At 60.2% G+C, this 18,028-nt stretch overlaps 1 protein-coding gene across 3 annotated transcripts in view; it reads right to left on the bottom strand.

The window, feature by feature from the left end:
- The window catches only part of HDAC5 (histone deacetylase 5), a 130,627-nt gene that overhangs the window by 36,871 nt on the left and 75,728 nt on the right, over window positions 1-18,028 (bottom strand). For all 3 annotated transcript variants that reach the window (XM_075918426.2, XM_075918425.2, XM_075918427.2), the window contains 5 exons: window positions 10,061-10,320; window positions 8,771-8,915; window positions 8,081-8,195; window positions 7,048-7,178; window positions 5,583-5,714 (listed from right to left, as the gene is read on the bottom strand). In XM_075918426.2, coding sequence (XP_075774541.1) covers window positions 5,583-5,714; window positions 7,048-7,178; window positions 8,081-8,195; window positions 8,771-8,915; window positions 10,061-10,320 — 783 coding nt within the window. The remainder of the gene's footprint in view (window positions 1-5,582; window positions 5,715-7,047; window positions 7,179-8,080; window positions 8,196-8,770; window positions 8,916-10,060; window positions 10,321-18,028) is intronic.

Genomic DNA, 18,028 nt, shown 5'->3' with positions numbered 1-18,028 from the left:
GAGCAGGGCTCAGGGCCTGGAATGGCCTGCCACAGTAACCTTCACAGAAATGGCAGCTAGTCATCCACACAGTGAGATGCCCTCCCTGCACAGCCCTGGTCCTGCCCCCGTGCGGAGCAGGGTAAGCTGGCAGTGCTCAGAGTCGGCAGCAAATGTTTGTTGGGGGAGGCTGCTGGATTTGAACGACTCCAGATGTGATGCACCAAGTGGAAAAAAATCCCATCTTCCCGCATGGCAGGGGAGGGTTCCAGAGCACCCCAGAATCTCCCCATTCTCCAGCTGCAGCTGACCCATGCCATTGGCACCCAGACTGAGCGCTCCAGGTCATCACAAACCCTCACTGCAGCCAGGTACGAAAACCTCTGTGCCACCCCTGCCAGGGTCACACGGCTGGGACCCCTAGGGCAGAACAGCTTTCCAAGCACCACCTGTCTGCCAGGATCCGCACTGGCATCAACCGGTGTCCCTCCATGGACTTCAACAGGCTGCTGACTTACAGCAGCTGGGTCCTGGGCCACGGAGCAATGAAGATTTGGGAGCTGTGGATCCCGCCCATTGACACTCTGCGGACTGACACCACCCTGTCTCAGGAAGCCAAGTACCTGCCGCTGCTCTGGACTGCTAGCAGCCCCGGCGTGGCTCAAGAACACGCCAGACATTATGTAACTGCAGCTCGGAGGCAGCGGCTGGACTCGCCCCCACCCCTGGGAACATTTCAGATGCTCTTGGATTAGCCACTGCTGCCCCTGCCACACACACACAGGCCTCTGGATTAATGTCTTCATTCGACATAACAGCAGGAGAAGTCGGGGAGACTGGCTCGTCCCTCACAGAGCCGGGAGCCTGTCCCTGGGGGCGGGTTTCAGAGGAGACTGACAGGCGTCAATCAGTGCAGCTGCGTATGCCTGCCTAGGAACCAGCCCTGCTCCAGGGCCTGGGCAGAATATTAAACCCAAGCAGGAGAGCAAATGCAAGAGGAAAGCGGCAGCCGAGCCCACAAGCCCCGGTCCTTCTGCAGAGACTAGCACTAGAAATCCCCATCACAGACCCCGCCCGCTCTCCCCAGCCCAGGGAAACGGGCTATGCAGGACGTCCTCAGGGGCCCCACATTTAGGCTATTTGGGTACGTCTACACTACAGCACTAGTTCGAACTAACTTAGTTCGAATTAGTTAATTCGAACTAAGCTAGTTCGAACTAACGCATCTAGAACTAAAAACTAGTTCGAACTAGCGTTTTGCTAGTTCGAACTAGCAAGTCCACATTGAGTGGACTCTGAACAGGGCTTAAGGATGGCCGGAAGCAGTGCCGGCAGGGCATAAAAGGAGGACTTAGAGCATGGAGATGCTGTCTCAGGCTAGCCGAGGGCTGCGCTTAAAGGGTCCCGACCCCCACCCCGGACACACAGTTCTAAGGGGTGCCCCGCTTGCAAAGAAGTTCTGGCTTGGAGTGCCCTGAGTGCCCACACTGGGCACATCACACCACTCGGCCATCAGCCCGGCTGCACTTGCCGCAGGCTGCCCCAGAAGCCCGCAGAGCCAGCCCAGTCCTCCCCATCGGGGGCTCGTACCCCATTCCTCCCTCACCTCCTTCCACTTACCCTTCCTTAGCCCCCCTTCTTATTGATGTACAAAATAAAGATAACGTTTCTTCCAACATTGACTCTGTCTTTATTGAAAAAAAACTGGGGGAGACTGGGAAAAGGAGGTGGGAGAGGGGAAGAGAAAGGCTGGGAGAGGGGAGGGCAACTAACATGATCAGGGATTGGGAACAGGTCCCAGATGAAGAAAGGCTACAGAGACTGGGACTGTTCAGCTTAGAAAAGAGGAGACGGAGGGGGGACAGGATAGAGGTCTCTAAAAGCAGGGGTTGGGTGGAGAGGGTGCATTCAGAAAAGTTCTTCCTGAGTTCCCATAAAGAAGGACTAGAGGACACCAAAGGAAAGGAATGGGTAGCAGGCTTGAAACTAGTAAGAGAAAGTTGTTGTTGACAAAGCAAATAGTTAACCTGTGGAACTCCTTGCTGCAGGAGGCTGTGAAGGCTACAACTAGAACAGAGTTGAAAGGGAAGTGAGATCAAGTGATGGAGGTTGGGTCCATGGAGTCCTATTAGCCAGAGGGTAGGAGTGGTGTCCATGCCCAAAGTTTGTGGAAGGCTGGAGAGGGATGGCACGAGACAAATGGCTTGGTCATTGTCTTCGGTCCATCCCCTCCAGGGTCCCTAGGGTTGGCCGCTGTCGGCAGACAGGCTACTGGGCTAGATGGACCTTTGGTCTGACCCAGGACGGCCATTGTAAGCTCAGGGCTCAGTGTCGGGGGTCTCAGTGGACCCCCTTGATTTTCATGCACACCTGGTCCTGGGTGGCCAGGCTGGCAGCTCTCCTGCCCTAGACGGCCACTTTCCTGTGCCTAGTGCGGAGATCGTGGACGAGGTCCACGATGTCCGCACTAGCCCAGGAAGGTGCCCGCCTCTTGTGGTCCAGGGCAAGCTCCCGGGAGCCGCCAGCCTGGTCCCGGCAAGAGGGGGTGGGCTGGGGGGCATCGGGTGGGTGGCTCTGTGCCGTGCCAGGTGCAGGGTCTGCTAGCTGGGTGCTGGCAGGCTTGCACCTGGCACGGGCACCGTAGCCAGCCCGTGCCCCTTTAAGGGGTCCGGGGCCGGGAGGGGGGCATAGAGTTTCCCTGGTGTTGGCCAGAGTGGCCACCAGGGAAACCTGGGGAGGGCTAGCCTCCCACTAGTTCGAACTAAAGGGCTACACAGCCCTTAGTTCGAACTAGCTAGTTCGAACTAGGCGTTAGTCCTCGTAAAATGAGGTTTACCTAGTTCGAACTAAGCGCTCCGCTAGTTCGATTCAAATTCGAACTAGCGGAGCGCTAGTGTAGCACCTATTAAAGTTAGTTCGAACTAACGTCCGTTAGTTCGAACTAACTTTGTAGTGTAGACATACCCTTTCTTAGCAGGGAGGGGGCATGAAGTTCAAATCTGGGGGATGCCGGGTTAGCAGCTCCCTCTCCTCTAAACCTCAGGCGGGCCAGGCGGCCTTGGACGGACAGATTCCCCCAGCCACGCGAGGACAGATTTTCAAAAGCTCGGGGCCAGATTCTGAAGTCACCAGCCGCCACATGCTCCCCTTCAGGCACTGAAATCAGAGCCAGGTTTCCACAAGGGTCTCTGCACCCAGGCAACCCAGCCTACATTTGAAGCGCTTTGGAAAAGCGACCAGGGCTCCCTAGACCAAAGCCAAGACCAGGACGCCATGGTCCCAGAGCCCTGATACCATCAAGACACCCCACTCAACAGGCCGTGTTTTGCTCTCCAAATGGAAGTTCACTGCCATGCTCTGGTCTGCGGAGACGACAGGCAGGTGAGTCACCAGCCCGGCTCACATGCAGGTGGGCAAAGCCTATTTGATCGGGCCCCGATTTAACATGCAAACCCAAGCAGCACCCAGGAGATGCACCCGCATAGCCAAAGGGATTGCCAAACCCCACAGTCCTCTGGTTGAATCTTAAGGCCTGGGCTGCCCTTGAAATGTAGATGGATCTAACACCATCACTCGGGGAGTGAAAACATTCACACCTGAGTGCCAGAGTTCAGCTGGAAGAGATCCATTGGGACCACGCCCCACGGAGGTGGATGAAACCCCCCTGCTGTGGATATCTGCACGACAGGACTGTGGCTGCCATGCTGAGTGGCAGTGATCACAGTGAAGCTGTAACCTAGTGTAGCTGTCCAGGTACAACCCTGGGGGGGAGGGGGACGATAATCTTATTCCAGCGTCAGAAGTTCACCAGTGTCACTGGGGGGTATGTCTACACTACCCCGCTAGTTCGAACTAGCGGGGTAATGTATGCATACCGCACTTGCTAATGAAGCCCGGGATTTGAATTTCCCGGGCTTCATTAGCATAAGCGGGGAGCCGCCATTTTTAAATCCCCGCTGCTTCGAACCCCGTGTAGCGCGGCTACACGGGGCTCGAACTAGGTAGTTCGGACTAGGGTCCTATTCCGAACTACCGTTACTCCTCGTGAAACGAGGTGTACCGGTAGTTCGGAATAGGCACCCTAGTCCGAACTACCTAGTTCGAGCCCCGTGTAGCCGCGCTACACGGGGTTCGAAGCAGCGGGGATTTAAAAATGGCGGCTCCCCGCTTATGCTAATGAAGCCCGGGAAATTCAAATCCCGGGCTTCATTAGCAAGTGCGGTATGCATACATTACCCTCCTAGTTCGAACTAGGAGGGTAGTGTAGACATACCCTGGGGAAGGAGACAAACCACTCTGGAGCAAGACAGTCCACGCTGGGGATTATGTACAGGCATAAAATAGCTCGACTGGTACAATGACATCGGTTTCCACGTCTGCTCCAGGCCAGCACTACGTTAGAAGGCTCCACTAGCACGCACAACCGACACTGCCCTGCCGGCCCCAGCCTCAGCCTCGACACAGCCATCTGGACAAACCGGCCTTCCAAAGAGCTCCGCTACTGGGTTCAGCCACTCCAGCAAAAGGACTGTCTAGCACGCAGAAGCCACGTCTCCACCAGGGAAGTTTGCTCTGCAGGTCTCTCTTAAGGGTAGCCTGAGCATCCATGCCCCAGAGACTAATGGCACGCGGCCAACGGCATGGCCAATTGTGCACCCAACATCCACAACAGCACACACCACCCAGAGAGTTCTCTGTTTAGACCAGCAATCGTAACGGAACCTCCTGGCCCCCGAAGCTCAGGGAGGCAAAGTGACAAGGGAGGGCCCGGCTTCCCCAGAAAAGGAGCATGCAGGAAGGGCTCTTTGCATGCATGATCATGAGATTTGTGCATGCATTCCTGCTGACTGCGTGTTCAAATCCAGGGCGTGGCTGTGCACAGTCGGAGAGCTCACCGGATGCAAGGCCTTGCTCCAGTGCTTGGCCCAGCTAATGTCTGTGGGGAAGCCATGGAAGGACACAGTCTATGTACTTCTCTCTGTGTAGGGTCTGTGCCACATGCTTCATGGTCCTGCCTGAGCCTTGCCCAGAAATTCAAGGTCAGCGTGTGCTCTACTTGCAGGCCAGCTCTCCCTTTACAGTGACATCTCATTGTCACCTCTCCTGGGGCCAGCCTTCTGGAACCCCAGCTGTGAGCACCCCCAAGCTCTTGGGCTGATCAGGACTAGCTCATCACAAGAGCTGTTGGCCATATGTCCCAAGAACAGTTCTGCGGGAGAACACGTGGCTACAGTGATAATTAATACTAGCACTTCTACACTGAACCTGTTTCACTCATCAATCCCCAAGTGCTTCACAAAGGGAGGCAGCAGCATCATCTCATGCCACACATGGGGAAACCGAGGCACAGCAGAGACGTGACTCACTGCTAGTGGCACGGCTGGGATTAGAACCTGGGATCTGGGTGCCCAGTCAGGGGCTCTATCCACTGCACATGCTGTCCCCTCCCTGCCGCTAGGCCACACCAGGGTCACTGCCAGGCACCACTTCCTTTTGACCGTAATTAAAGCACCGTGTGGAACAATCAAAGGGACCCTGGGCCTACAACCGCCTGCCAGCCAGACGCCTGCATGCCGCCCGCCGCCCAGGTGGGCATCACTCACCTGTGATCTCGATAGCTCTCTTTTTGAACGTGCTGATGACGGTTCCGTCTTTCCTCCGCAGCAGGGGGCTGCTCCTGCGCTCAGCCACTTTCTGCTTTAACCGCGAGCGCACTTTCAGGTTGGGTTCCGAGGCTGGATGGGAGATGGAAAAGCACGATGGAGGTTCCTGCCCTGAATCGCTGCTCTATGCCTGCCTTCCAGCCCCTGGCTGGCAGCTCGTGCCTAGCGCCCGGCCCCAGGGCTACCAGAGCTTAGCTAAAGGGGCTGCTTCACTAGCCCAGCTCCCCAGGCTGGGGCTGGCTTTGATCTCTGCAGCCACAGCGCACGGCATCGGCTTGCTCTGTCCCTCATCCTACATTTCTGCCAGATCCTGAAATATCCCTCCTCCTCCTGCCCTTTCCCCAGCAAGATCCCTGGGTGCCCACTCTGCCCCCCAACCCTCAGGGGCCCTCTCCATGCACAGCAGTGGGCATCTTCCTCCAGACACCCCTAGGCCATGCAAGCGGCTTTGCCTCCGGGCGGCCAGTTCAAATCCAGCCTGGGGCTGTAGTAAGGACAATTTGCTAAGGTCTGGTCCACAAAGCACTTAGGCTATGTCTAGACTGCAGGCTTCTTTCGAAAGATCGCGTCTAGACTGCAGGCGGATCTTTCGAAAGAGAAATCCGCTTTTCCGAAAGAGAGCACCCAGCGAGTCTGGATGCTCTCTTTCGAAGACGGCCTCTTTACATTGAAGAACGCCTTCTTTCGAAAGAGGAACTTTCCAAAGAAGGCGTTCTTCCTCGTGAAACGAGGTTTACCGCCATCGAAAGAAAAGCCGCGTTCTTTCGAAATAATTTCGAAAGAACGCGGCTTGAGTCTGGACGCAGGGGAAGTTTTTTCAGGAAAAGGCTACTTTTCCCGAAGAAACCCCTGAGTCTGGACACGGCCTTAGTGTCCAACCCTAGGGGCTTTGCAAAGAGCGCAGGGCCAAGTCTGCCAGGGCTCAGGTCCCCGAGTCAGGACCCGATTTCCAGACGAGCTCAGCACCCAGCAGGAGCCCTGTGTGAAGGGCTCTGATGAAACTTTGGCTTCTAATTCTCGTGCCTAAATGAGAACTAGGCTCTCATGAGTATTAGGTCCTAGATTACAAATTACAGCCCTCCTGGTGCTAGCTACAGCCACGGAGCCTCCCCACCTCTCTCCAGACACTTTTTGGGGGGCTCGTTTATAGCCTCACCTCCCTGCTCCCAGTCCTGGCAAGGAGGCGCATTACAATGGTCATTTTTGTGACACCTGCCCAACGGGAACTGGACCGAGAACCAGCAAGCTCATCTCACCCAGGCTACCTCACAGCCAGGGGTCAGCTACGGCCCTGGAGGTGGATTTGAACCAGTGGCTCAGAGGCAAAGCTGCGCCTGTGCCCCCAATCCAGCCAGCCCATCCAAAGGGGGTTCATAAGTTTCCCTTCCCCTGCAACGGCACTGACCAGTTTTCCGGAGCGGAAAGTCGTCTCTGCTGTCGTACGTGCCGAGGAGGGGTAGTTTATAGGAGGGCGGTGTTCCTGGGCTGCCTGTCTGGGGAGGGGAACTCTGGTCCAATGAGGTATGATGGGCTCCCCTGCAGAGACAGACCAAGAAGCAAAGTCATTCGAGAGACCTGCCCTACTAGCTGGTACCCCAGAAGGGGACTAACACGTGTCTCCACTAGGTGAGCCAGGGTGCTGGTGTCTAGACAGACAGAGCTCGTTACAGCCAAGGCTGCGTGGTGGGATAGGGACAGTTAAAGCCCTGGCTACACTCCAAGAGCCAAGCACGTTCTCATCACGACAGGGGGGCACTGAGGGGTCCCTCCACCAGGGCAGGGTGCACGAGGAAGATCAGGGGATGTGGGGGATTTAACAATCTCTGCGGGACCCCGATGAGCAGGGGATGGTCGGGTGGTAGTGACCAAACCGCTTGGCGAAAGCCCAAAATGTGAATGGAAAGAAGGAAGGAAGGAAGTGCGGGGGAGGGGGCAGCCAATCGGGGATCTGTTTTTAGCCAGCTAAGTGGATTTATCCCTAAGCACCCCTGGCCTCAGGAAGTGGAGTAGGTCACTGCGATGCAATTAGCCACCGCGCGTGCCAGGCCCTTTGGAAAGCCAGAGACATGCCACAGCCGCCTCCGCGCCCAGGACAGGGCCGTTTTGGTTTGCGGGGATTCGTGTTTGCTGCAGAGATGCCCTGGGGAAGCCTGGTGCCTCCAGACCCCCACCGGACACTCCCCATTGGCACGTCACCCAGCCCAGGGCTCCGGCAAAGTGCTCCAAGCCAGGCCGTGGGGACAAGGGAGCCATGGGGCCCAGCAGACAGGGACAGTGAAGCGGGACCTGCATGGCCCATCAGACCCCGCCACACCCCCGAGCCCTGATGCCCCACTCTGGCCACGCCCCCATGCTCCCTCCCAGAGCACAGCACAGAACCCAGGAGCTCAGTCGTCCCGGACGGGCCCCTCTGGCCCGCCCCGCCTCGGCCCACCTACCAGCATGTGGGGTGCTGCGGGAGGGAATGGTTGAAGCCACCTGCTGCCAGCTCTTTAGACTTGCTGAGGAGGAACTCCTGGAGTTTCAGCTTCACTTCTGTGCTGGCGATTGCACCTGCCGACAGGTGGGACGTGTCCATGGGAAATGACCGGGCCACCCAAACAGCCCTGAGCATGGCCGGGGGAGGGGGCACCCAGCCCCAGTGGGAGGGAGGGGTTAGCACAGCCTCCCAGGCCAGCTGACCGGGGCAGCACCAATGCCACCCAGGCTGGCAGGGAAGGGCTTTGTCTTTCACTTGCATGCAGGTGGGGCCTGAAACTCAAACCAGACCTGATGTGAGTCTCAGGCTTCAGCCTCACGCAGTCTTGGTTCCACACAGATGCCAAGCGAGCTCCTGCCCTGGGCACCTGCACCCCACAAAGCCCGCGGCTGTGTCGCCAGGCCCACGCTCCCCCAGCATGCAATGCTCCAGCGTCTGCAGGATCCAGACAGACCCGCTGCTCCGTCCCGTGCCCATAGGAGTAACGAGCCCCCCCCAAGCTCCCAGCCGGCTGCCCATCCAGTGCCCTCAGCTGGGCCCTTCGGGCCTCCCTGGCGGCAGCTCCCCAGCCTGGCTGCTCATAGGGTGGGAATTAAAACCCAGCCAGCCGCCAACGGCCCCGCCTGGGCCCAGCCCCTCCCCCACTCACTTTCTTTGCTCTTCTCCTTATTCCGGAGGATGAGAAGCTGCTGCTCCAGCCGCTGCTTCTCCAGCTCCTCCTGCCGCTGCTGCTCCCGCTTGCGCTGCTGCTCCAGCTCCTGCTGCCGCTTTGCCGCCAGCATCTCCTGCTGCTGCTGCAAGGCAGAGGGAGCTGGGTTAGCAGGGAGGGGCCCGCGCCGGCTGCGGGGCGCCACCAAGGGAGGGAGAGGGCAGGGAGGGTGAACCCAAGCAATAAAGAAGGGACCCAGGTTAGCAGGGGGGAAACCCCCTTTTGCCATCAAAAGAACCCGCCCTGTCTGCAAGGCCCGGGCACAGCCCCAGCTGCTGGAGAGCAACTCTCAGCTCCTTCCCGTGGCGAATGGCTGGCACCCCAGGGAGCTGGATTGGGCCTTACCAGCCTGCCAGGGTGGGCGCCCAGCAGCCCCTCCCTTGGCTGGTGCAGTGGGGCTTGCTTGAGCTCACGGGGCCCCTCCCACAGGCTGGGGGCATTTGAGGTGGGAGAGGAAGTCATGGCACTTGCCTGGGGTCAGTAGCGAGCAAGAGGCTAAGCCGGCATTAAACCAGGAGCCAGCCAGCTCCTGGGGGCGAGGCAGCTCAGAGCAGCCCTGCTAGGAGCAGGCAAAGAAGCCCAGCTGAGGTAGGGAGCGTGGAACCCCCCCCACATCCCCCCACATCCCCGCCCCTCGGCACAGGGGGCGGCTCAAAGGGACAACCAATGAGATAGAACAGGGGAGGCTGGGAGATGCGGAAGTCTCGCCCTGCAGCCCTGAGCCAGCAAGGGAAAATTCCCACAGACAGTCCCACCTGCACCCCTGCCTTCATGCTACAACAGATGTGTGGGGGGGGGGCTTTGGGTCGTCCGCCTCCGGTCTGGAATCCAGACAGATCCCTGCACCAGCGCAGCGGCACAAGCCGAGAATCAGGCCCCCTGCTCCTGCGGTGCACAGGCCAGCCCTGGCCCCTCAGCCTTCCGTGCAGCATGTGGACTGTCTGGATGGGACCTCGCTCCACCGGGGACAGTGGGGTCACCCTTGTCTCCTGCCCGTCCCCTCGCACTGCCATGGGGAGCCAGGGGAAGGTACCACCCCGAAGGTGGCTGCATTTCACGTCGGGATGTTAATGAATGTTTGAACTATTAACCAGTTATTTAACGACTAACCCTGGAGTAGCCCCTCCCCTGCTCACGGTGCAAGGGGCGGTGGCTGGGGGGGATGCTCCAGTCACAGCCCTGCCCCGGCCCTGCTGCGGCCGGTTGACCAGTGGCCCGTTAGCATCTCACCTTGAGGTGCTTCTGCAGCTGGACTTCGTGCTGCCGCGTCAGGTGCTCGTGCTGCTTCTGGAACTCAGCAAAAAGCAGCTGCTTCTGCAACTGTTGCTGCTGCTTCAGGACCAAAAGCTCCTGCTGCAGCTGCTGCTCCCGCACTGCTGGGTCCACGCTGGGCACGCTCCCCCGCCCGTCTGGCCGCAGCTCCACCGGGCTGCTGCTGCTGCTGCTGCAGTTCTGCATGGCTACGGGCAGCACTGGCTTCACGTCTACCGCTGGGGAGCAAACACACACAGGCCCTAGAGATCTGCAGCCAGCAGGAAAAGCAGGAGCTAAAGACCCTGAACAGCCCCCCTTTTACTCTCCCACTTGCTTATGGTGTCAGAGGGGCAGGGTTCAGCTGGGGTACCCTGGTGGGCACGGTTCCCCAATGGGAACCATGCCCCGGGAACAGCCAGGGTGCCCCAGTGGGCACAGTGCTCCAGGGACAGCCAGCGTGCCCCAGTGGGCACAATGCCCCGGGGACAGCCAGGGCGCCCCGGTGGGCACAGTGCCCCAGGGACAGCCAGGGTGCCCCGGTGGGCGCAGTGCCCCGGGAAGAGCCAGGGTGCCCCGGTGGGCGCAGTGCCCCGGGAAGAGCCAGGGTGCCCCGGGGGGCGCAGTGACCCGGGAAGAGCCAGGGTGCCCCGGTGGGCGCAGTGCCCTCGGGTGCTTTAGAGAATGGCTAAATGAATCCAGGACTGGAAGCAGCCAGAGAAACTCCTACATTTCCCATTCCCACCCTCTGCCCACGGCTGGACGCTGCTCCCAGTGATTGGAGCCCCGGCACTGCCACCCACCCAAAGTGTGCCAGCCTCAGGACTCAGCTGGATCCAGGCTAAACAAACAGCTGGTCGACTCGTGTCCGGTGCCGTGTCCATCAGCCCCAGGGAGCCTCGTGCCGGGCAAAGACCCTGCCGGGGCATTGGCAGCGATAGCAGCGTACCCCCAGAATGCAGCGACTGCTTACTCCCTGGGCACAAGGCACGGGCACCTGGGAGCTCCGCTCCTCTCAGCCAGCCTTTCACAGGCTAGCGTGCCCAAGGGGTCTGATGCATCCTGGGGAGACCCCTAGCGGGAAGGGGCCAACGCTCCAGGCCAGGGCCTCATGGAGTCCTTTCTGCAGGGGCTCGGATTGGCTGTGCAGAGCTGCTTCCCGGACGCCAGGGCCACCCTCACCCACCGCCAGGGAGAGAGCTAAGTCTGGGAACGAGGGCATAGCCAGAGCCCCAAGTAGGACAGGAAGGATACTCCCCACCCCCACCACCTGGGGGCTCTGCCGGGCCCCATCTCCCTACAAATCTTAGGGCTCAGCCGCTCCCCCAGCTTTGCTGCTTGGCAGGACGCCCCAGTCATCGCCCCACCGGCCTGGCTGCGGGGGGAACTGGGCACCAGCGGCAGGCGGTGCTTTGGCAGGCTGTGAATGAGTCGAGAAAGAGCATCTACTGTCGACAAAGAGCATCTAGACTACATCCAGTTCTGTCAACAAAGCAAGCCGCTTTGTTGACATGACAGTGTAGACGCAAAGGGCGGTGTAGATACAATAACGCCTTCTGGCGACAAAAGGCATTATTCCTCGTAGAATGAGGTTTACCGCCGTCGATAAAACTGCTGAGTTATGTCGACAGAACTCAGCAGCAGTGTAGACGCAGGTATAGTTTTGTCGACAAAAGTCCACTTTCGTCGACAAATCCCTGTAGTCTAGACACACCCTTTGACAGGAATGGTACATTTGTATTGCTATTCGGTAATTATGGCAGTGCCACCTAGCCACCCACGAACGCTCATGATGCCATCAACATGTTTTGTTACTTTTTAAGGTGCTACTAGACAATTTGTTGTTTTTTAAGAGACAAGAATGCCAGTCGGGGGACATGCCACACAGCTCGATTTGGGAGCAAATGCAGGGCCAAGTCGCAGCCGTCTTCCCACAACCCACGGCAGGGCTGGTGGTTAACAGCTCTGGTCTGCCCAATTACACAACACCCCCTCCAGTTCCCAGACACACCCACCCTCCCAACCTCCCCACTTCTTTGTGTTTCTTCACCATGGCAACTCTGCTGACGTGGTGGTGATGCGGTGTGAGCCCGTGCGTAGCGCGAGCGACACACATGGGTGACCCTGCTAAGGTCAATAATTTGACATCAAATCAAGAGTGTTTATCCTCTTCTGCCGGCACCTCCGCCCTGCCTCTAAGCTTCTGATCTGACACTTCCAGCAAAGGCGGGAGGTTAGATCTTTATAAACCAGACGCTTTAGGGTCTGGTTGTACATGCCATGTGGGTGTGAAGCCAGGGCACTGGCAAGAGTGGGAACAGGGGTCTGAGTCTCTATGCTTGTGGCCAGTGGGTGCAAACACACCGTCAGGATCAGGCAAATGACAACACAATCTGCCAAGCGAGGGAAAACTGGGCCAAACATGTCACACAGCAACTCAACATCTCCCTGTGGCACACCTCTTAGCCCCTTACCATCATAGACTGCGCTTGTGCTCAGAGACAGGATAATTAGCCCCTGGGTTGCACATGGGAAACTGAGGTCCAGATCCTCAAAGGTGCTTAGGTGCCTAACACAGCACCTAGCACTCTGAGGAGGTGTCTAGACTACAGGGCTTTTTGGAAAAAACTTTCCCTGCGTCTAGACTGCAGCCACGTTCTTTCAAAATTAAATCGAAAGAACACGGCGGTTTTTTCAACCGCAGTAAACCTCATTTTACAAGGAAGAACGCCTTCTTCCGAAAGCGTTCTTTTGAAAAAAGGCGCTCCTGAATGCAAACGGTGCTTTTTCGAAAGAGAGTGTCTAGACTCTCTTTCGAAAAAGTGGCTCACTTTTCCGAAAAATCTGCCTGTAGTCTGGATACTCTCTTTCGAAAGAGGCTTGTAGTCTAGACATAGCCTGAGACACTAGATCCATGGCTGGGCACCAAGCACGTACCACAATCATATATACAGTAGCCCAGTGTCTGTGACTCTGTAATGCTGAAATGCTGGCTGTTCCCTCTGGGCGGCGCTGTCGCCTTCCTGGCTGTTCCCTCTGGGCGGCGCTGTCGCCTTCCTGGCTGTTCCCTCTGGGCGGCGCTGTCGCCTTCCTGGCTGATCCCTCTGGGTGGCGCTGTCGCCTTCCTGGCTGTTCCCTCTGGGCGGCGCTGTCGCCTTCCTGGCTGTTCCCTCTGGGCGGCGCTGTCGCCTTCCTGGCTGTTCCCTCTGGGCGGCGCTGTCGCCTTCCTGGCTGATCCCTCTGGGCGGCGCTGTCGCCTTCCTGGCTGTTCCCTCTGGGCGGCGCTGTCGCCTTCCTGGCTGTTCCCTCTGGGCGGCGCTGTCGCCTTCCTGGCTGTTCCCTCTGGGCGGCGCTGTCGCCTTCCTGGCTGTTCCCTCTGGGCGGCGCTGTCGCCTTCCTGGCTGTTCCCTCTGGGCGGCGCTGTCGCCTTCCTGGCTGATCCCTCTGGGCGGCGCTGTCGCCTTCCTGGCTGTTCCCTCTGGGCGGCGCTGTCGCCTTCCTGGCTGTTCCCTCTGGGCGGCGCTGTTGTCCTTCGCCTCCCGCTGTGGCGCTCGGCTGACTTCTGCGCTGCTCATCTGGGCAGCTGCGGGGAGTGCTGCATGGGGAGCGCGGGGCCCAAACGGCCGCTTGTGCCGCTTACTTCCCCGTGGCTGCCCGGCGCAGAAGTCAGCCGAGCTCCACGGCAGGAGGCGAAGGGGGGCGGGGCAGTGACGTGCGGTGTGACAGCGGTTCCAGGCCCTGCCCCCTGGCCGTGAACGTCACCGCCCCGCCCCCTCTTCGCCTCCTGCCATGGCGCTCGGCTGACGTCTGTGCTGCTCAGCCGGGCTGCCACGTGGGAGCAAGTGGCGTAAGCGACTGTTTGGGCTCCGTGCTCCCCATGCAGCACGGGGAGCGTGGAGCCCAAACGGTAATTTGGGCTCTGCAGTCCCCCAAGTGAGAGGCAGGAGGGGGAGGAGAAGAGAGAGAGACAGAGAGAGAGAGGCAGGAGGCAGAGGAGAGCTGAGGGGGGGAGGCAGTAGGAGGAGGAGGAGAGAGAGAGAGAGACGGAGACGGAGACGGAGAGAGAGACCAGAGGCTCAGGAGAGAAGACCGATGTGGAGGAGTGACCTGAAAATCCCGTCTTATGACGGGCTAATTGGCTAGTACAGATAATAAACATCATCCCTGTGCAGCCAGCCAATGTGCTAACTAGGGATGTTAAATATCGGTTACTGAATTGTCAATTCGCCTCATCGATTCTTAGCGGTTACTCAACTATTCTATAGCCCCTGGGGGTGGGGCCGGCAGCCAGCGCGCTCGGCCCTACTCCAGAGGAGCTCCCTGCCCCTCCGCGCTGCTGCCTCTGCTTGTGGACTGGCTGCCTGTCGCCTCTGATACAGAGACAGCAGCGTGGGGTGGCAGCAGCCCCTGTCCGGAGGGGACCCGGCCCAAGTTGGAACTGAACCAGGAGCTGCAGCAGTGGTAGGTCCTGGACCTGGCGTGAGCCAGGACTGAGCCAGGCTGCTGGCCAGCCTGCTAAAACACGTACTGGCGGGGGAGGGGGAATAAGCTTTTGTTTATTGGTTAATCGACTCCACTATTACATCCCTAGCGCAACAGAGAGAAGGCATCTCGTCTTGTAGTTGCAACAGGAATAGGTGTCCTTAGGCCAGGGGTCTGTTTCCAGCTCTGTCACTGACTTGTTGGGGGACCCTGAGCCAGTCCCTTCGCCGCTCCATGTCTCAGTTTCCCTGCCTGCTCTCTACTGAGATCGTGAGGCCCAAATCACAGCTGGGTCCTTCAGAGAACATCTACACCAGCCATGGGCAACCTAGGCTACTGGGTGGCCCTTCTCCAGCTCAGCGGGCTGCAAGACTGTTGTAACGGAGACGCTCTCCTGGGACAGAGCAGTTCTGCTCCCTGCACTTGTGTCCCGAGAGCGTGCGGGGCTGAGCCGACGGAACTGCAGCAGCGCTGCAAGAGTACGTGTAGACTGCAGGCTGCTTCCAGATGCTTTTCCAGAAGAGATCTTCCGAAAGAGAGTGTCCACACTGCCCACGTGCATCAAGAAAGCGATCTGCTTTTTCAAAAGAGTGGCCACGCTGAATGGACGGAGTGGCCACCAGGGCACCTGTGCTCTATCCCCTTCTTCCGAAAGAACTCCCTCTTCCCCGTCCACACACGCCTTTCTCCAAAACAGCTCTTTCGGAAAAAGGCTTCTTCCTCGTAGAATGCGGTTTGCCGATGTCGGAAAAACCCCTCTGTTCTTTCCATTTTTTTTCTGGAAGAACATGATTGCAGTGTGGACGTAAGTGACGTTTTTCCAAAAAAACCCACTGTAGTGTAGACATTGCCTGATTGGCTGCAGAGGGAGCGCCTGGCTCTCTCAGTCAGTGCTAGGTGCCATCAGCCCACCCCTCGCTTCGCCTGCCCTGGTTGTATGTGTGTCACGTGAGAAACATCAGGAGGGAAAAACCACATGGATGGAAACCAGCAGAATCTGGCAGCCCTGCACGTGGGTAACAGTAACACAATGTCTTGTGGACCACATGCAGAACCCCCACGGGCTGTGGGCAGCCCTTGCCACAAGCTGTCCAGCACGGATCTACACTGCGCTGTCAATCCAGGGCTCTGGGACCCGGAACTGCAGACTCAGGGGTTTCAAGCCTATGCTTGAGCATCTACCCTTGCCTGGTCACCCTGGGTCCCTCAGCCGCCGACTCGCCCACCCTGGGTCCCTCAGCCGCCGACTCGTCCACCCTGGGTCCCTCAGCCGCCGACTCGCCCACCCTGGGTCCCACAGCCGCCGACTCATCCACCCTGGGTCCCTCAGCAACTCGCCCACCTTGCCTTCACCCTGGGTCTCCCAGCCGCCGATTCGTCCACTCTGGGTCCCACAGCCGCCGACTCGCCCACCCTGGGTCCCACAGCCGCCGACTCGCCCACCCTGGGTCCCTCAGCAACTCGCCCACCCTGAGTCCCACAGCCGCCGACTCGCCCACCCTGGGTCCCTCAGCAACTCGCCCACCCTGGGTCCCTCAGCAACTCGCCCACCTTGAGTCCCACAGGTGCCGACTCACCCACCCTGGGTCCCTCAGCCGCCGACTCGTCCACCCTGGGTCCCTCAGCCGCCGACTCGTCCACCCTTGGTCCCTCAGCCGCCGACTCGTCCACCCTGGGTCCCACAGCCGCCGACTTGTCCACCCTGGGTCCCTCAGCCGCCGACTCGTCCACCCTGAGTCCCACAGCCGCCGACTTGCCCGCCCTGCATCCCTCAGCCGCCGACTCGCCCGCCCTGAGTCCCACAGCCGCCGACTCGCCCGCCCTGAGTCCCACAGCCGCCGACTCGCCCGCCCTGAGTCCCACAGCCGCCGACTCGTGCACCCTGCGTCCCTCAGCCACCGACTCGTCCACCCTGAGTCCCACAGCCGCCGACTCGTCCACCCTGAGTCCCACAGCCGCCGACTCGTCCACCCTGCGTCCCTCAGCCGCCGACTCGTCCACCCTGAGTCCCACAGCCGCCGACTCGCCCACCCTGGGTCCCACAGCAACTTGCCCACCCTGCCTTGTCACCCTGAGTCCCACAGCCGCCGACTCCTCCACTCTGCGTCCCTCAGCCGCCGACTCGCCCACCCTGGGTCCCTCAGCCGCCGACTCGCCCACCCTGGGTCCCTCAGCCGCCGACTCGCCCACCCTGGGTCCCTCAGCTGCCGACTCGTCCACCTTGGGTCCCTCAGCAACTCGCCCACCCTGGGTCCCTCAGCAACTCGCCCACCTTGAGCCCCACAGCCGCCGACTCGCCCACCCTGGGTCCCTCGGCCGCTGACTCGTCCACCCTGGGTGCCACGGCCGCCGACTCGTCCACCCTGAGTCCCACAGCCGCCGACTTGCCCGCCCTGCATCCCTCAGCCGCCGACTCGTCCGCCCTGAGTCCCACAGCCGCCGACTCGCCCGCCCTGAGTCCCACAGCCGCCGACTCGCCCGCCCTGAGTCCCACAGCCGCCGACTCGTGCACCCTGCGTCCCTCAGCCGCCGACTCATCCACCCTGAGTCCCACAGCCGCCGACTCGTCCACCCTGCGTCCCTCAGCCGCCGACTCGTCCACCCTGAGTCCCACAGCCGCCGACTCGCCCACCCTGGGTCCCACAGCAACTTGCCCACCCTGCCTTGTCACCCTGAGTCCCACAGCCGCCGACTCCTCCACTCTGCGTCCCTCAGCCGCCGACTCGCCCACCCTGGGTCCCTCAGCCGCCGACTCGCCCACCCTGGGTCCCTCAGCTGCCGACTCGTCCACCTTGGGTCCCTCAGCAACTCGCCCACCCTGGGTCCCTCAGCAACTCGCCCACCTTGAGCCCCACAGCCGCCGACTCGCCCACCCTGGGTCCCTCGGCCGCTGACTCGTCCACCCTGGGTGCCACGGCCGCCGACTCGTCCACCCTGGGTCCCTCAGCCGCCGACTCGTCCACCCTGGGTCCCTCAGCCGCCGACTCGCCCATCCTGGGTCCCACAGCCGCCGACTCGCCCACCCTGGGTCCCTCAGCCGCCGAGTCGCCTACCCTGGGTCCCACAGCCGCCGACTCGTCCACCCTGGGTCCCTCAGCAACTTGCCCACCCTGCCTTGTCACCCTGAGTCCCACAGCCGCCGACTCCTCCACCCTGGGTCCCTCAGCCGCCGACTCGCCCACCCTGGGTCCCACAGCCGCCGACTCGCCCACCCTGGGTCCCTCAGCCGCCGACTCGCCCACCCTGGGTACCTTAGCCGCCGACTCACCCACCCTGAGTCCCACAGCCGCTGACTCGCCCACCCTGGGTCCCTCAGCAACTCGCCCACCCTGGGTCCCTCAGCAACTCGCCCACCCTGGGTCCCACAGCCGCCGCCTCACCCACCCTGGGTCCCTCAGCAACTCGCCCACCCTGGGTCCCTCAGCAACTCGCCCACCTTGGGTCCCACAGTCGCCGACTCGCCCA

The sequence above is a fragment of the Pelodiscus sinensis genome, chromosome 29, assembly GCF_052426305.1.
Source record: "Pelodiscus sinensis isolate ZL-2025 chromosome 29, ASM5242630v1, whole genome shotgun sequence".
Classification (NCBI taxonomy): domain Eukaryota; kingdom Metazoa; phylum Chordata; order Testudines; family Trionychidae; genus Pelodiscus; species Pelodiscus sinensis.
The sequence above is the reverse complement of the archived record's forward strand: the minus strand, read 5'-3'. Positions and strand labels throughout refer to the sequence as shown.